General features: G+C 35.3%; 1 protein-coding gene across 1 annotated transcript; it reads right to left on the bottom strand.

The window, feature by feature from the left end:
* Positions 1 to 11,631: 11,631 nt before the first annotated feature.
* Positions 11,632 to 19,293, bottom strand: LOC117337693. The gene is given in 7 exon segments (XM_033898793.1): positions 11,632 to 13,646; positions 13,649 to 13,704; positions 13,707 to 13,817; positions 16,073 to 16,159; positions 17,160 to 17,246; positions 17,827 to 17,848; positions 18,027 to 19,293. Coding segments are annotated over 7 exon segments (1,668 nt in total). The 5' UTR covers positions 19,266 to 19,293; the 3' UTR covers positions 11,632 to 13,580.
* Between the last annotated feature and the right edge of the window lie 324 nt (positions 19,294 to 19,617).

Below are 19,617 nucleotides of genomic sequence, written 5' to 3'. Positions count from 1 at the left end.
GCTTGTATTGTATATTCCTTTAAAGAGACAATACATTTCTCAATCATAATCTAGAAATATTGTATGCTTTTAAAATTACATTAGAAATTAATCTAGTTTTTTCATTGATAAAGCATATAAAACTGAAATTAACATTTCGACAATAATGTCGATTTGTCAGAAATCCTCATAAAATATATTCAAACTTTGAAAGTATGCCATCTAAGGGATCCAGTCGAGTATCGCGCATGCTAGTTCAATGTTAAAAGTCCTATTTTGTGGAGGAGTATTTTTTCTGATTTGCTATCATGTAACCATGTTTCACAAACTATTCACGTTTCTCCGATAGACTATGCCTAAACATTTTTGTTTTAGGAAAAAATGCATGGTTTTAACGGGACAGTTTCGCTGATTGCAACAAAGTTGAAATACAGAAGCTGATTTCATGATCTAGTTGTCTAACAATGTTTCTCTTCACATTGAGATACACCCGAAAATACACATACACTGTAACACATTCGGGCCCCTGTGATATCAACCCGACACGGAAGCTAATATTGCTGCAGTGTACTACTACAATGTTTACCCAACGTGTAATCTTTTGTTATATTATGAAGTAACGGTGGTTAAAAGTACACTTGCACTTTTATGACAAATGTACTTGGTTTCGGGAATAGACTGACGAACTGTGATATCAACGACCTCATTTCAAAGAGATATTTTCGGTGTAATTTATAAAAAAATCAAAGATCTCCACTTATCAAGCGTTGACTGGTATTCTCAAAATTACGTACATCATAAGTTTCATGTGAGGAAATCTATAAATTAAGCTTTATAATCTACACGTTGGTACTTACGTGTAGTCGCCGCTTTACAAGTTGTGCTGACTTGTAGAAAGTACGCAAACACGGAAAGTGATGACGTCACACACACGAAAAATAGGGAATTCCCCCTCTACCCGTACCCGTACACGTACACGTAAGGTTGCTAAACCTCTCTAGTGTTTAATGATTTTACATTATTATTTCGCTGATTCATACAGGAATACAATGTAGATGGCAAGTTCAATTTGAAAACAACAGAGACATTTACACATGGAAGAGATCAACTTGTTAGAGCTGAAAGCCTTTCTGTCTATATTTTATTTTTCGATATTAGCAGTATTAGAAAACCGTCGATTCCGCACTACTGGAACTCCACACTTTCAAGTCAACGTTCTGATTGGTTCCAGTAGATGATGGCGAGGAACAGATTTCAAAACATATTGAAAATTCATTCAGATCGCTTATTATCAGCGAATGGTTGGAAAAGAGGTAAATACGTGTAGAATCTACCATATGTTTTATATAAGTATATGATTATACACCAACCTCCAATCCGAGTCAACGCCTGTACTGAAGTACAGTAATACAATTTATACACAGACGTTCGTTATTATTTATAAAGGAAAACTAATCTTTATTTTAATATCGCTGGAGTAATGATAAATGCCTTGCCCTTGACGGGGCTCAAACTAGCGACTTGGGCAAGCATTCTGTCAGCAGGCTAAAGGAAAACTCGGATCTCCACTTGCACAGTTTCAGCTCATTCCCAAACAATTTACTGTAAATCAAATAGATTCCTGAATTATAGACTGGCTCCCTGTCTCTAGAATATTAAAATTATAAATTCCGAATAAAATATATAAAACCTCATTATCGGGTTAATCCCTCACATTGTTCAGTGTATGATGGATCTGTAGCATTATCTGAACCTGTTCAGTGTATAATGGATCTGTAGCATTATCTGAACCTGTTCAGTGTATGATGGATTTGTAGCATTATCTGAACCTGTTCAGTGTATAATGGATCTGTAGTATTTTTATATCATTATCTCATTTTATTGAGATTGTTGTAACTTCAAAATATCCAACCAATATTGTTTATTGGGTGTGAGGCTTGCTATGCAGTACAAAGTTCGCAAATAAATAATTACACTTAAATTAACAATGGATGAGTTTCAGATCAGTACATTTAGCTGATACGTCAACCTTCATGTGGAAACTACTGTAACGCTTGTTGTGAGCATCATGTACAGCTAGTTGTTATCCGTTAGCAGTCAAAAGACGCATTTAGAGTTGGGTTAAAGATCATTTATCGTCACAAACACCTTTGCTCATTTTGCCCGATTAAGCTTGACTTAATGCGGGAACGTGAAGTTGGTTCCGAGTTCCGAGTAAGATAAACGGAACTAGGAACCAGTTTCAAGTTCCGTTGAAGAAAAACGGAACTAATATGTTTAAGCTTTACGGATTTTGGTCCCAGTTCCGTTTAGATAAAACTGGTCCCAGTTCCGAGTTCCGTTTAAGAAAATATTATATGTACTTTATCTCAATATGAGACCCGAATGTGAAGAAGAAAAACTATATGTGTCAATGGGTTCAAAAGCAGTTATCAGTAACGTATAAAATTTACTGGACTTGGTCCTAGTTCCCAGTTCCATTTAAGATAAACGGAACTAGGAACCAGTTCCGAGTGCCGTTTAAGAAAATATTGCATGCGTTGTGACTTCTGGGTAACATAGATGATAACGCGACTGGTGTTGTAAAATTACGAGAAAGTGTTGCGTTGTAGCCTCTAAGAGAGAATGTTACAACGCAGTTTTCGTTTATGGTACATTTCTTTATTCGTAAATGACAAGTAGCTTGTAAAAACAACTTTCTTTATATCGCGAAATGTGAGTCCATGAAGGGAGATATGAGTTTTCATTTGTAGTTGATGTATCTATATGTGTACAGTTAAAGTACACAAATAAAGCAATAACTCAAAGTATATTGCATACGCCATTTTGTTTTCCAATATGGCTTCTACTGTTGAGGTGAAATGTCTATATGACGACTGGGAAAAAATCTTTAATTGGTATTACTGATGTTTTCTTCAACACAAATAAAAAAGATACAATTTCATTGAATAATATTGGACAGTTGTTTCATTGGCACTTCGAAACATAGAAATACGCGGGATATCGGGAAACTTCTAGGGAGCTGTTGCCAAAGGCCTTCCTTGTTAGTCGCTGGCAATGATTAGAATGTTCCCCTAGTACCGTTTTATTACTAATCTACAATTGACCGTGATACCCACTGTGTATCATCTCCAATGCATCGCCACCAGATATTGGCATTAGCTGAAGCGATAAAGTTGAAGCGGGCGTCTTTGTTGATGATATGATTTCATAGATTTTCCCTATAAACTATTGTTCTTGCAAGTAAATATTATTTGTGTGTATATATAATAGTCCCACCTTTACTATGTATTAACGATAGAGCCTTGATTACTATTCAAATGTAGTTTTAACGAAAAAATGTACCGCCTAATGCAATCGAAATGTCACTGGTGATCATGTTGTATCATACAAACTGTGTCAAAATTAATTTGTTTATGCTTTTTATTGACGGAGGACATTATATATAACAATAATAATATCAGGCGCAAGTTTGACATCTGGTTTCATCCTAGTTTTTGTCTTAAACCGAACTGGGAACTAGGACTAAGTCCCGTAAATGTAATATGTTAATGATAACTGCCTTTGAATCTAATCAAAATCTAGATGGTCATTCTCACTACGTTACATGAACATCTAACAACATCCTATAAGAGGTCACGTCAGAGTGACCTTTTGGATTAGCCAATCAAATGGCTACTTCAAGAATCTTGGAAGTGGATTTTATATGTATAGTCTGTCAATTTGTTTCAAGTCATTTCGTCCCATAAAGCATATTCCTATATACCGTGCCGAAATGGTTTGCTTCAGATGCATGCTGTGACGAAACGTTTTGCTTAGATGACATTGATAAAAAAACCAATTCGACCTGAAAGTGACATAGACACATTCCAAAGGTCATCAGAACGTGACCCCTTATGGGATGTTGTTAGATGTTCATGTAACGTAGTGATAGTTTTTCTTCTTCACATTCGGGTCTCATATTGATATAAAGTACATTGACTATTTTCTTAAAGAGGCTTGCCTGCAGAGAGATCAGAAAAATTGGCTAATAGAAAAAGATTTTTTACACATGACAGATTGTTGGAATTGTTGAGTTTTTCATTTTATTTTCCTTATAAAACGCTGAAAAGTGATATTAAAACCTCATTTTTTAAATATTATTTATTTAATCGCAACCCGCAATAAGTCCCCGCTATAAAGTGGAGTCTAATTTGATTGACACATCAAAGGAACAAGCACGTGCACAGTGCCGCACAGTGATAACTTCAAAGGCAGCGGCGATTTACAAAGAAGATTTGCCGTTATATTCCATACATTTCCCTCTCAGGTTGAGTTTTAAAACGTCTTTTAAATACATATTCTGTAATTGTTTTTAAGAAATAACGTCGGAAAGCCTCTAATTTTGTCACATAGAAACGTGTACTGAAGTTTATTTAGTGATCGGAGATGTGCCGTTTACCGGTCCGTCTGCGGGTAAGCCTCTTTAAACGGAACTCAGAACTGGTTCCTAGTCGTTTATCTTAAACGGAAATCGGAACTCGGAGCCAACTTCAGGCTCCCACTTGATGCAACGTAGATGTTTTGTAACGTACACGTCACTACCGTCAAGAGAACACCCAAGATGTATTTCCGATTACATGGGCTGGATCAATGCTACTTGATATGCCTACCTCTTGTTTTTCCTATCGGACATACACCTGAAAAATACATTTGAAAGTGTCTTTGCCTAACCCTTTGAACAGTTGAGCCGATTCTACAGAACCGTTTCACATCTGAAGGGTATCTCATACGACGTGTATCATCAAGAAAGTACCGTTCAATGAAGTCCTGAAATAACAAATGGACTAAATCATAAATCAGTGGTAATACTTGATATGTAAAAGCTCATTGAACTTCTTGTGAGTTTTTCAGTTTCCTTACGTTTTCGAATCATTTTCGTCATCTTTTCTGGCCAAGGAAGTCGGTCTGGGAGACACAGAAGCTGTTCCATCTGCTGGTCTTGATGCGTTTAGGGAGATGTTTGGCTAAAGAAGTTTTAAATGAATTATCCAAAAGATTGTCTTCCGTATCATCCTCCTCACTTTTGTCTGGGTCCGAGAGAATTCTATCTTTCCAATAATCCAATCGTTTTAGAGTGGAATGTCAATTTATGTTTATTTGATCGTTTGCTATGGATCGGAAGATGCCGTCATGATGTACATTGTACATGTAGGACGACTTGAGACTTTGACACTTCGGCGTTTTGTTAGCTAGTTTTCAACTTAAATGATTTGGAATGGTATTAAAACATTTTACGAATTTCAGTTTTTTTTTATTTTATCCCAATTATTTACTTGCATTTCTAGTACATCAGAAATGTGGCAAATTAGTAGTCGGCAACGGCCAGTACTGTAAATGCAGATAAAGAAGTTCCCATTGTCAAACTTTAATGAAGAAAACATATAGTAAAATTCAACTCAACAACCAATTGTACAAAAATAACCGTTACATAAAGTCTTTTAAAACAGCGAGTTGTACAAAAATCGCTCGTATTTTATCAGCTCATTGTACAAAACGACTCAATGGGAACAGCGAAATGTACACAGCCCGTTCAGCTAATTGTATACTATTTATTGACACCTGTTAACAATTATTTTGGAATTTTGCTGAATGCAACTTCACAGAACATTATTATTCATGAATCTATATACATGTAGTGAAAATACTAACGAGTCGTATTTTTATTCCAAATATAATTTTGTTGTTGGAATCAACGGGATTTGTAATCGGCAAACCTCATTTATGTGTATTTTTTTGCCTTTTCTTAAATTTATACATATTTTTCAAATATTTCATGAATCAGACAGATTGGTTTTATTGTTTTGTACAATATCACTTCATATGCTCACCATCTCAATCATCCATACATCTCATTTTAAATTTTTTAACTGAGACACCAACATCTGTACTCTGGCTCATTTCCTTACCCTTGATCATACTAGTAGTTTAGTTGAGATAAAACTAAGGTATTTTTGGTTCTGTATTGCTAGTAATTATTATAACTTAAACATTTTGTAGTTTCATTTTCCATTCACTTAAATTTGATACAGTAGATTATCTTTTATATATATATATATATATATTTTTTATGTATAGATATTTTCTAGACAGTTATTGTTATATATAGTATCATGTACATCTATAGATAAATGGTTCCCTCAACTTGGCATCGTTTTTAAGAATTTAATAAACATGTAGACATAGCACTGTAACTACATTGTCTGAAAGAAGGAAAGTGATAAAGCGGTGTCTCGATTTGGAGGGAGGGAGAGGGGGAGGGGTGCCACAGCATTGTGAAAACAAAACAAAAAAATTAAGAAGTAGTCATTCCCTAAAAGACCACAAAATTAGTGTATTTTACAGGTGAGAGATCATCAGGATTTCTTAATTTAATTTCAATATGATATAATGCAGCGAAAGAAAAATATATTCAAGTAATCTAGCCCATTTCTTTCAGTCGTCATTCAGTTCCTGTAGAAATAGTACACCTTTACCAATGGCAGTAATGGTGAAGTAATTTTCTCTGATCTGATCGTAGGTCAGTTTCTAAACATCTTGATGAATAAATATATTGTTTCATGATTAAAAGTATCATATTATTTACCTTGTTACTGTCTGATTTGGGTTAGAAAAGCCAAAAATGAAAGTGTCTTTGATGGAATAGAAGTTTATCAAGATTCAAAATTTTGTACAAATTCTTGAGTTTCTGAACATTTTTTTTTTTTTGGCAACGAGTCATCTGTTTTTGACATTGCTGCTATCCCGGCTTCGAACTCATCAGCTCATGGTACAAACTCAATGTTTGCTGCTAGTTGTAGATTAATTATACACTACTACTGTGGCTTGCACAACAGTTCAATATTCAGAAATGGACTTTAGCATCGATTGTATATTTTGCTTACTACACATGTTTTTTGATAAGGCTTCTGGTAGATCTATACATCAGAACAGATTTCACAATAGTTCTCAAATTTTTAGAGCTTCAATGTTTTTAGGACAGAAAAATTTGTACTCTCTATATAGAAATGGTTAACAGAAAAATTGATTAACTTGATAATATAATATTATTAATAATATATAATTAATCTTATTAATTTTTCTTTCTTCATAAATAAGAAGCTCCATACATTTTAGTACCACTGTAAAACTGCCTCAGACATAATTTTCTGTCAAATAGGCATCACTGGTGTGTGGTAACAAGTTTTAATTTAGTTTTAACAAATAAGATCTCAACAGTAGTCTCGGACCAAGTATGAGGTTGAACATGCTGAAAAAGGAATGATGTATCAAAGTTTTCACATTTTCAAGTTGCTTTCATTTCTTCATTTCTGATTGGGATCTTTGTTTCTTGTTACCACACACCATATCCTTAAATCCTGAAAGATATCAATTTAGATACTGTATACTCATTTTAACTATGTTGTCATGACTTATTTCAGAATGATATATAACAAAGTCTGAGACATTCTAGTTCCAAAATTTATTTAAACATGAAAGTATTGTTTGGTGACAGAGGCCAAAGTCAAAGGCAAGTTATTATATAACTTATGAAAATGAATTCATCACTTTAGCTGCAGTATGAAGTCCACCACTGACCCCAACAAAGCCGACAGCCAATAAGGTGATAATAGCTACTTCAGTAATGATCATTGAGGAAGTTATAGACACTGCTCCCCTATCCAGCATCAAAATATGACAGCATGCACTTCTAATTACAGAAGCTACATCCTCTTGTTGAATAATCACCAAATAATCCAAGACAAGCTTTGATGTAATAAAGACATATACATCTTGTATGTATGAAATAGAAATGTGAAGCTAAACCTGTCTTTCAAAACTATTTGGTGGAAACATCACAATCCTATACAAACATATAGAAATGGATAAGAATTAAAACAATCATATTTTACTAGCGTTTAACAACAAATACTGCAAACAATAGACTTACAATAGTAACAAGCATTCTGTGAGTATTGCTAAACCAATACATGTCTCATACTGGCGCTCTCAAGTTAAAAACTTTTGCCAAATTTGAGTAAAAAAGTTTAGCCAAAACTGAAACATGATCATTTTATGAAAATAAGTCCATTCAAAACAATGTGTAAATTCAACTTCATATGGTTGAATAAACAATGTTTCCTGCCCCAAAAAGATATTTGGGTATTCTTCTGGTATGTCTACTGTACAAAGTAAAAGAATCTAAAGTGAATTTAAATTGAAATGTGTAATAACAGCCTTTGATTGAAATATAAACATGATTTTGCATAGCACAGCATAATAGTACACTGATTTTATTCCAAAAGAATCTCAAAATCAGTGAACCCTTCAAATTATTTAGATGTAATTTATACTTATTACAGTAAATGATAACGGTTTTTGATTCTAAAGTCTGAAAATATAACTTGTAATAGATAAGGAAAAAAGTGTGGTCAGACCAGGAATCAAACCTAGGACCTTCCTAATACTAGCCCAACACTCTTAACTGCTGAGCTATCTTGGACAACACTCTCGTTTCCGCTACATTTCTTCTCCCTTTTTTTGATTTCTGAATTTATTCTAGAAATCTATGAGACTCTTTTATATACCACTGTGGGTTTTTTTTGTGGGGCACCAATGTAATAAGTAAGAAAGAAAGTGCCGCCAGACCGGGGATCAAACCCAGGACCTTCCGAATACCAGCTGGACGCTCTTACCGAATGAGCTATCTGGAGACACCCTCGGTTCCGCTACACTTTATCATAAGCATATTGTATAAGCACGATTCAATTAAACAAGAGGCCCATGGGGCCTGTATCGCTCACCTGGTTGGATTTGACCAAATGTCAAAATAATGTTCATGTTCAATTTGTTAATACATATACAAAAATGTACTCTCTGAAAGATCATATGGATTATTTTAACACCATAATGGTGTTTAAAGAAACTAAGTCCCTTAGGGTGGGGAAAACCCTTTGGCCTATTTTTACATAAGAATTGTGTTTATCCCTTAATGCCCAGCGATACTATACATAGTTATTGGATTGAGGGTCACAGTAACCATGTATGCAAAATCTGTTCCCCCATCACCATGGATGTTTCTGACCAAATTGGGTTCAAATCCATTTAAAACTCAAATCTCTATTTCCCCTATTTGGCCCCTCCCTTCAGGTCCCTTGGGGGTCAGAGTAAAAATTTATCCAAACTCGGTTCTTCTTCTCCCAAGGATGTTCTTGACCAAATTTGGTTAAAATCCATTTAAAACTTTATGGCAAATAGCAATTTAAAGACTAATCTCTATTTCCCCTATTTGGCCTCGCCCCTCAGGCCCCTCAATATTTATACAAACTCTTTCCCCCCTTCCTCTCTGGATGTTCCTGACCAAATTTAGTTAAAATCCATTCGTAACTTAATAATTAATAGCGATTTAAAGTATTAACCCCTATTTTCCCTATCGGACCCCACTCCTCAGTCCCTTGGGGATTCAGAGTAAAAATTTATACCAACTAGGTTCCCCTTGAATATTCCTGACCATATTTGGTTAAAATCCATTTAAAACTTTATGACTAGTAGCAATTAAAAGACTAATCTCTATTTCCCCTACTTGGCCCCGCCCCTTAGGCCCCTAGGGGTACAGAGTAAAAATTCATATAAACTCTGTTCCCCCTCCCCTCAAGGATGTTCCTGACCAAATTTGGTGAAACGCTATTCAATACTTTAGTACTAGTAGCGATTTAAAGGAGTAACCCTATTTCCCCTATTTGGCCCCACCCCTCGGGCCCCTGGGGGTTGAGAATAAAGATTTAAACAATCTCTGTTCCTCTTCCCCAAGGATGTTCCTGACCAAATTTGGTTCAAATTCATTAACAACTTTATGAATAGTAGCGATTTAAAGGAGTAACCCTATTTCTCCTATTTGGCCCCGCCCCTCAGGCCCCTGGGGGTTCAGAGTAAAAAAGTATATTATTCTGTTTCCTTTCTGCCAAGGATGTTACTGACCAAATTTGGTTCAAATTCATTCATAACTTTATGACTAGTAGCGATTTAAAGGAGTAACCCTATTTCCCCTATTTGGCCCCGCCCCTCAGGCCCCTGGGGGTTCAGAGTAAAAATTTATACAAATTCTGTTCACCTTCTGCCAAGGATGTTCCTGACCAAATTTGGTTCAAATTCATTCATAACTTTATGACTAGTAGCGATTTAAAGGAGTAACCCTATTTCCCCTATTTGGCCCCGCCCCTCAGGCCCCTGGGGGTTCAGAGTAAAAATGTATACAAACTCTGTTCCCCTTCTGCCAAGAATGTTCCTGACCAAATTTGGTTCAAATTCATTCATAACTTTATGACAAGTAGCGATTTAAAGGAGTAACCCTATTTCCCCTATTTGGCCCCGCCCCTCAAGCCCCTGGGGGTTCAGAGTAAAAATTTATACAAACTCTGTTCCCTTTCTGCCAAGGATGTTCCTGACCAAATTTGGTTCAAATTCATTCATAACTTTATGACTAGTAGCGATTTAAAGGAGTAACCCTATTTCCCCTATTTGGCCCCGCCCCTCAGGTCCCTGGGGGTTCAGAGTAAAAATGTATACAAACTCTGTTCCCTTTCTGCCAAGGATGTTCCTGAATAAATTTGGTTCAAATTCATTCATAACTTTATGACTAGTAGCGATTTAAAGGAGTAACCCTATTTCCCCTATTTGGCCCCGCCCCTCAGGCCCCTGGGGGTTCAGAGTAAAAATTTATATAAATTCTGTTCACCTTCTGCCAAGGGTGTTCCTGACCAAATTTGGTTCAAATTCATTCATAACTTTATGACTAGTAGCGATTTAAAGGAGTAACCCAATTTCCCCTATTTGGCCCCGCCCCTCAGGCCCCTGGGGGTTCAGAGTAAAAATGTATACAAACTCTGTTCCCCTTCTGCCAAGAATGTTCCTGACCAAATTTGGTTCAAATTCATTCATAACTTTATGACTAGTAGCGATTTAAAGGAGTAACCCTATTTCCCCTATTTGGCCCCGCCCCTCAGGCCCCTGGGGGTGCAGAGTAAAAACTTATACAAACTCTGTTCACCTTCTGCCAAGGATGTTACTGACCAAATTTGGTTCAAATTCATTCATAACTTTATGACTAGTAGCGATTTAAAGGAGTAACCCTATTTCCCCTATTTGGCCCCGCCCCTCAGGTCCCTGGGGGTTCAGAGTAAAAATTTATACAAACTCTGTTCCCTTTCTGCCAAGGATGTTCCTGACCAAATTTGGTTCAAATTCATTCATAACTTTATGACTAGTAGCGATTTAAAGGAGTAACCCTATTTCCCCTATTTGGCCCCACCCCTCAGGCCCCTGGGGGTTCAGAGTAAAAATTTATACAAACTCTGTTCCCTTTCTGCCAAGGATGTTACTGACCAAATTTGGTTCAAATTCATTTATAACTTTATGACTAGTAGCGATTTAAAGGAGTAACCCTATTTCCCCTATTTGGCCCCGCCCCTCAGGCCCCTGGGGGTTCAGAGTAAAAATTTATACAAACTCTGTTCCCCTTCCCCCAAGGATGTTTCTGACCAAATTTTGTGAAAATCCCTTCAATTAGTACTAGTAGCAATTTAAAGAAAAAGTTGACGGACGACGGACGACGGACGCCGGACGCCGGACGACGGACGCTGCACCATGGCATAAGCTCACCGGCCCTTCGGGCCAGGTGAGCTAAAAACTAATAATAAAGTTTCCAGCTATGTTCATCTGGCATATTTGAAGTTATGTCTAATTTGGTGAATGAAAAAAATCACCTCTTCTAAAATAGAAGGGAAAAGTGTATTTTATAGGAATTCCATGTGCTATTTTTGAACATGTTAGATAAATAAATATCTATATGCCAGTAGGTTAGATGTATATATTGATTCATTAATACTCACAATTAATAATCAGCATCCTAATACCATTATTAAGTGAATGGAGAGCCATTACAAAACTTAATTTTACCTCAAGAATACAGAGAAAACAGTTAAGTCCATAATATGGAAAAAAATGAAAATATTTTTTCAACCAAAACTTTAACCTCAAGAATACAGAGAAAATAGTTAAGTTCATAATATGCAAACATCTAAAAAAAATGAAAATATTTTTTTCCAGTTTTAACCATACAAAAAGTAATGCAACACACCTAAAGAGCATCTATGCAAAGAATCAACATCCTTATACCATTATTAAGTGAATAGTGTGCCATTATAAAACTTTAACCAAAACTTTGACCTCAAGAATAAAGCAAAAACAGTTAAGTCCATAATATTGCAAAAATGTAAAAAAAAATCAAATCCATTTTTAACTGTACAAAAGTAATGCCACACACCCAAAGAACCTCTATGCAAAGAATCAGCATCCTTATACCATTATTAAGTGAATGGTGTGCTATTATAAAACTTCAACCAAAACCTATAGTCCACTTGGTTTCAACGGTAGGGGACTAATAATGACAAAACAAGAATATCAACTGCTTTACAGGTGACAGTTCTACAATGTACATACAGTCAACATGAAATAAAGCTCACATTCAGCATCAATAACATTTTAACAATCCCAATACAAGATTCGTAGGTATATATAAAAACACAATTCCTTTCAGTTGATCCATTCAGCCACAAAGGTAGTTTGCAACAGTATATGGTGTGTTTCATGGTTAATCAGTGGTACATTGTGAAAGTTAACAACATGCACTGTTAATATTATGTAAGACAACCACAATTTCACATCAGTAAGTAAGGACAGATTGGTAAATCTATTGCATATTAAAATAAGATGCCTATATGCCTAAGCAATAAGGAAAAAATTATAAATGACATTTTGGATAAATCTAATATCACTCGACTGATGTAGGCTCCACTACATCGCCCCTGGTATGGGAGGCCGAGAGCAACAGATCTCCTAATAATCAAAATTTAACAAAACTGTTCTTTACCAGCTTTTTTAGATACAGAGATGATTTTTGAAATCTGGACTGTCTATTTCACAGGACCCGAGGAACCACAATGATCCAGTGACTACTTCTGTTTTCCCTTGAGCCAAAGAAGCTTAAACCAGATTTTCATGTAGCTTAAATCAGGTTTAAAGCTTTGTTGATAAGTTAGTCCAAGAATAACAAGCTCTTTAACAAATTTAAAATCTAGATACACCACTCAATCAGCTTTTCATATTATATGGTTAATTTACCAACGTCTCAGCTTAACCCAATATTTTTTATCTTAAAACAAAAATGTGGCAGAAATTTTGTTAAAAATTAATGTCTTCGTAATTTTTTTACAACTTTTATAGAGTTAAATTGAATGGATTATCTGTGCTTGTAAAACAAAATATTTTGCCTCATAAGTCATGTTGAAGACACATGAATTCATTACAGTACCAATATTAAAGAGAAATAAATTCAGAATTAATTCTTGACTTTTTAAAATGATTTTAAATGGCACTACACTCACGGATATTGTGCATTATTCTTTGATTCCTCCTTCAAGGTGCTCAAGATTTTCAATATCCGAGTATCAAATTAGAAAAATTGAAACAAAATGTCCTGAAAAGATGTGATACATTATGTATTGTCAATATATGTACATTGTAATCTAAATTAAATGTTCATCTCCAGCAAATTTCTTTGATTGTCTCATGTAAGTGGTGATCATATTTTTTTTACACAAAACTTTATTTGCTTCCATTGAAATTTGTGTAGACATGGTTCTTTTTTATAGCAGTTTGACATTCTAACTGTCCAGGTGTTTTACCACTGGCAATAGCCTGCTTGAACTGTCTTGTGAGGGCACTTTTTTCTTCTCTAGTCCAGTGGTGCCTGGCCTTTAATGCTAAAGACATAAAAATGTTCAAACAATTCATTAGAAACTAAGGCTTTAAAGATAACTTATTTCAAAATAATATTTGTGCTTGACCTACAGATATTGGACTAGCCAGTTATGATTCTTTTCCATGAAATTAAGTCCACAGCAGTTAAATTTCACTTAACAGAAACACGATAACTGTCATTCTTGATATACTGAGTCACACCAACTGTGTAGCTGCTGTATTGCACCTAAAAACTAATTGATGAAAAATCATCAATATCATATAAGATGCTTGTACAGGTTACTTAATAGCCCCCAGTGACCGTTGACTTTTTGACCTGAAAATCAATAGGGGTCATTTACTGCTAATGACCAACAATATATGAAATATCACTATCAAGAAAGGGTTATCATGATATTAGGCCAGCATCAGTTGTATAGATTAATGAATTGCATTAAATGACCTTTGACCTGAACATCAATAAAGGCCATGTAATACCATTGAACAACCCACATGAAATATCACTGCTATCAAGCAAAAGCGCTCTTAATATATTTTTAGTACAGTTATATATACAAAAACATTCCTTCCTAATTGTATTGAAAATAGATTGTGAGATTGTGAAAATTGTTGACTACAAGATTCTGACATTTTGGCAAAATATTCTTTGCAACATTTTCTGCTTGTTTCTAAGGCACATGTGAATTTACAAAAAGTTGATTGCTTTTGAGATAATCAGTTTTTTACATTGTTTTTAAAACTAGCTTTCAAAATGGCTGACTACAGCAACATTTTACATGCCACAGACGTGAAAATAACATTACTTTGATCTCAAGAGTTACTGAGCAATCCTACAAAATTTCATTGGAATCCCTTTAGTGGAACTTGAGTTTGAGTTTGAAATAAGTTTTTTTTCAAGATTGGGAGTCATGTAAGCCATACTGGATTTATGGTCAACATGAAAAACAAGAGGCCCAGAGGGCCTGTATCGCTCACCTGGATTTCATGAGATACGAAACAAGAATGATGATTAAGTATATTTGTCACTGGTATTGCTATGTCAATATATCATAGGCATTTTATATAGGTATGTGAGGTTTTTATGCCAAAAAATGCATTAATCCATGAAATGAAATTGACTTTTGGCGCAACCCCATGCTACCACACAAATGTGAATAATATCCATTATTAAGTTTCAGAAAAGAAGTTGCAACATGTTTAAACCCGTTGACCCCTTTTGACCTCACCCTCTTGCACCCCGGGGGGTCAATTCCTTCCTTTATAAAATTTTGAATCCTTACCCAAAAAGATGCTACAAGCCAAATATGAGCTGTTTCAGAGAAGAAATTGTTCATATTCATTTAGCCAAATTGACCCCTTTTGCCCCCTCCCCCTGGTGGTGTCAACCCTAAATTTTTTACAATTTTGAATCCCCTTCCCATGACCATGCTACCATACAAATATGAGCGATATCCATTGCTCAGTTTCAGAGAAGAAGTTGTTTATATCGATATAGCCTAATTGACCACATTTGGCCCCACCCCTCTGGCCCCTTGGGGGTCAGCCACATCATTTGTACAATTTTGAATCCCCACCTAATAGTGATGCTTACCAGGCAAATATGAGCAATATCCACTGTTCAGTTTCAGAGAAGAAGTCGTTTATATCAATATAGCCCAATTGACCACATTTGGCCCCGCCCCTCTGGCACCTGGGGGGTCAGCCCCACCATTTGTACAATTTTGAGTCCCCACCCCACAGGGATGCTTTTGACCAAATTTGGTCAAATTCTGATCACTGGTTATGAAGAAGAAGTCAATTGTTGACGGACGGACGGACGACAAGTTATGGTATAAGCTCACCTTGGTCCTTCGGACCAGATGAGCTAGCTAATAACAACACTTGGTCAAGGCTTGGTATGGAATATTCCTATAAAGTTAAATTGAAATCCTTCAGATTTTTTGAGTTTGAATTAAATGTAGAAAGGTTTATGGACAACGACAGATTACAATTCATCACTTGAGCCTTAATTTGGCTCAGGTGATCTAAAAATGTCTTCACTGCAGAAACAAAGAATCCTACTTAAATTCTTTATAATAGGTTTAAGTGTTTAAACTGTGGTCTATGGATCATGATACAATATATATTAAAGACTGATTTATATTCTGGTATGGCTTTATTCTTCTTACACTTTATGAGAAAACCAGTTTTCTATTACTAATTTTTCTTAAGAGTTTAAGACTTTTTGACATTGATCATGGGTTGTTACTTCTCTCACCTTCAGGTTTCTTCTTGCCATTTTCTTCCTTTTCTGGGGTTTTTGCTTTACTACATTTCTTTTCCTCTGTATCAACATCTTTCTTAGCTGCATGGTAATAAATGTTTAAACTATGAATATAGTAACAGCAAGGGAATTTATCATATATTTACTACATATTTACATTGTTATCCTCCAATGCATCATATAAGTCATAAAATAAATGTAATGTCATCTGTTTGGGACATTACTTGATGCAAGCAGCTACATTACAAAAAATATCTAAATCAAAAGTATTCTTATCTTGAAGCATTTTCTTCAGGTTCATACATATGATATATATACAGGTTCTTACATCATATTTTAAAAAATTAATGTTTCAAAATATGACACATAACCTGGTCCTGTTATACCTCACCGGTCATTCTGTATGAGAAGGTGAGTGACAGCATATGATTTGTACTCGTCATTGTAATGAAAATGTGAGAAATGAGAACATCTTAATTTCTTGTGTCCATTGATGGGCTTCAAAATCAGATTTGATATATCAAAACACTAGAGAATTGCTTCATGATTCAGAATTACTTTCAGTGAGTGAAGTGCAACATAATAATACAGAACTTAAAAGTCTCGGAGATGATCTTTCTTTGTGCTAGAGACATATAAATCTCATCTCTAGGAGTAAGATTTTTATCCTGACCAAACCTATTTCTCAGTCGAGACATTTAAAATCTTACGTTGAGGGTTTAGTTTTCTCTGGTGATCAATCCAAGAGGAAACTGATGATTTTTGTTCCAAAACTGCATCATAAATTAATCTTCTTTATGATAAACTGTTTTTCAAGCAGTTTGAAGTATTTACAGTTTCATTCTTCACATCATATCATTAATCATATGACATTAAATTATTAATTGAAGCAATGTGTGTAGTTTTTGAAAACCATATGGCATGACGGAAACATACACCAGGGGATTACTAAATAATACAATGTACCTCGGGTGGGGGTGACTGAAAAATCTTATAAATATGAAATAGGACACAAATTTGTGAATGGTAGGAGATAAACTACATATACATATATATATCGTTATGTTGTGATAGTGTTTACCTGACTCTAACTCAGTGTCGCTCTCCTCTTCACTAGGCTCCTCATCATCCCCCTCTGAGCTACTGTCTGTTTCACTTTCTACAGCTTCTAAAAAGTTACATATGAAAAAAAAAATGTATAACAACCTTATGATGGAGTTTCATCTAGCTTCATTACATACTTCTGTATTATTCCAACATTTAATATACTGTAAAAGTACATATATTTCATTGTGAAATTTCTCACAATTTGACATCATAAGCCCCTTATATGTGTGGAAATCTTCTCTCACTTAAGAAATATGTACACTTACAATTTCAGCTGTTGCTATGTTTTTGTTTTATCCACAAGTCAAGAGTATATACTAGTGGATGAAATTTATCACAAGACATTTTATGTAACATTTCATGAAAATTTTCACTTTAGACAAGATGACAAATGATAGTATGGGTATAAATATGAATGAGAAGATTGAGCAAACAACAGAGAACTAGTTAAAACTTGGTTGGTCTAGACATTGGTCTGTCATGATGCATCATATATTTCACGAGTAAATGTTAAAGTTAAATCTTGTTAAGTACTTGTATAAGGTGTGTTCATATGTGAAGATACCCGACATATATTTTGGTCTATACATAAACATAATGGTATATTAAACAGCATGTGTATTTCTTTGGCATACACATACCTAACATTTCCAACTGTTGAGACTCTTAGAGAAATATTCCCAATATATTTTTAATGTCATCCTATCTGGGTTTGGGTTTCATTATATACTACATAATATTGATGATGGATGAATCTCAATGACAATATTAGCTTATGTTACTTTAGTAATAATAAGGTGACCTAAAATATGAAAAATTATTTTATCTGTTATATAAGAACATTTGTTTTGAAAATATCTTTGTCTGCCAGCTGGATTTCATCGAAGTCCTTCCTCTGGTATTTTCCTATTGTTCCGTTGTTTATGCTGTGAAGGACTTTTGAAACTTTGGCAACCTGCATAGTGTCTTCTGGCATTCTATAGAACTGTCTGTGCACCCTTATATCATGACCTTGAAATGTTGCTAATATGTCTTGTGATGTTTCACTAAGGTTTAGAATCTGTGCTAAAGTTGCCAGCTGCTTCCTCAATTTAGTTGAGGTTAATGCTTGTGGATTTTCAACACCAGCTTCCTTTGAAAATTTCCTCAGGCAATCGCTTCCCCTGTATGGGAATTTTGTGTCACCAGGTTTTGAAAACAATAGATCTTTAACTACATTGGCCTTCCCTCTATGTGAAACCAGGATCTTGATACTTTTCTTCATCTCTTCAGTTAATAATACAGCTACTTCCCTCCCTCTTTTCCCCTTTATTTCCACTCTTGTGTGAGTACCACACAGTTTTCTTTCAAACTCGTTTAGAGTGCTTAATACTACTGGATCTGGTTTCCCACTTCCATTTTCAGCATCTAAAAATCCTTTAAGTGTCATCCGCTCTGCTTCTCCACTTCGACGTCTGTTGAATAAAATCAAACGGGCCAGGCACAATTGTGCCAGTCTAGCATATGATTTGTCATCACAGTTTTCCTTCATGTCTTTACAACAAACCTTCACTTCTGAAGTAAGAAATGTATTAAGTTTGACAACATCTTTGACAATGGGTAGAAGAAGGGGCTTGTTATATTTTCTTTCATCCAAGGAGCTTAGTGCATGTGCAGATATATCATCATTCCAGTCTGTTTCATACAGGTCCAAAAAATGCTCTGCTCTCACAACTTTGTCATTGTCTTCCTCTTTTATTCCCTCTGATCTTAAGAACTTTGCACATTTCTGCAGACTATGGCCAAGTTTCAGAGCCAAAGATGGAGTGACATATGAATGGCTGTGACAGTCATATCCAGACACTTCTTTAACACACTGAATCAAAAGACTCCAGTTCTTGCTATTTAGGACATCATCTATCCATTTAAGGTCTACACTTGCTCTGCGACAAACTACAAGTAACCTGCCTAATTCCCTCAATTTCTGTGAAATGTACTGAAATTTGTGGGGCTCATGACCATGCTTTTCAAAGAGTCGCTTTCCAAAGTCCAAGATCCTATTGTCTGATTCCACAGCAAATTTTATTTCATCATCTCTCATTGTACAAAATATGTTTTTCGGCAATTCATCAGGGCAATTTTTTACCGGCAGCAAAATCACCTTTATTCACCAGCACCTCCCATAACTTTCTTCTTTCTTTGCTTTTCCTTGGGTGAATTAGTATTTTGGATACTTCAAGCTCTGACTTGTGAGCTAGCTCAAGATGCCTAGCCATATTTTGCATAATCTTTTCACAAAAAAAAAACATGCATGCACTTTGTTTTTTACATTTCCTTTTGAGTTCTTTGGAACGCCTTGAAAAGAAATGGTCTTCTTTTTCTGATCCACCAACATGGGAAATATGTCACTTTCCTTTGTACTGTCCTCACTGTCAGAGACTCTTTCACTTCTG

This window comes from Pecten maximus, chromosome 11 (genome assembly GCF_902652985.1).
Source record: "Pecten maximus chromosome 11, xPecMax1.1, whole genome shotgun sequence".
Taxonomy (NCBI): Eukaryota; Metazoa; Mollusca; class Bivalvia; order Pectinida; family Pectinidae; genus Pecten; species Pecten maximus.
Note: the sequence above shows the minus strand (reverse complement) of the source record. Positions and strands in the feature narration are given on the sequence as shown.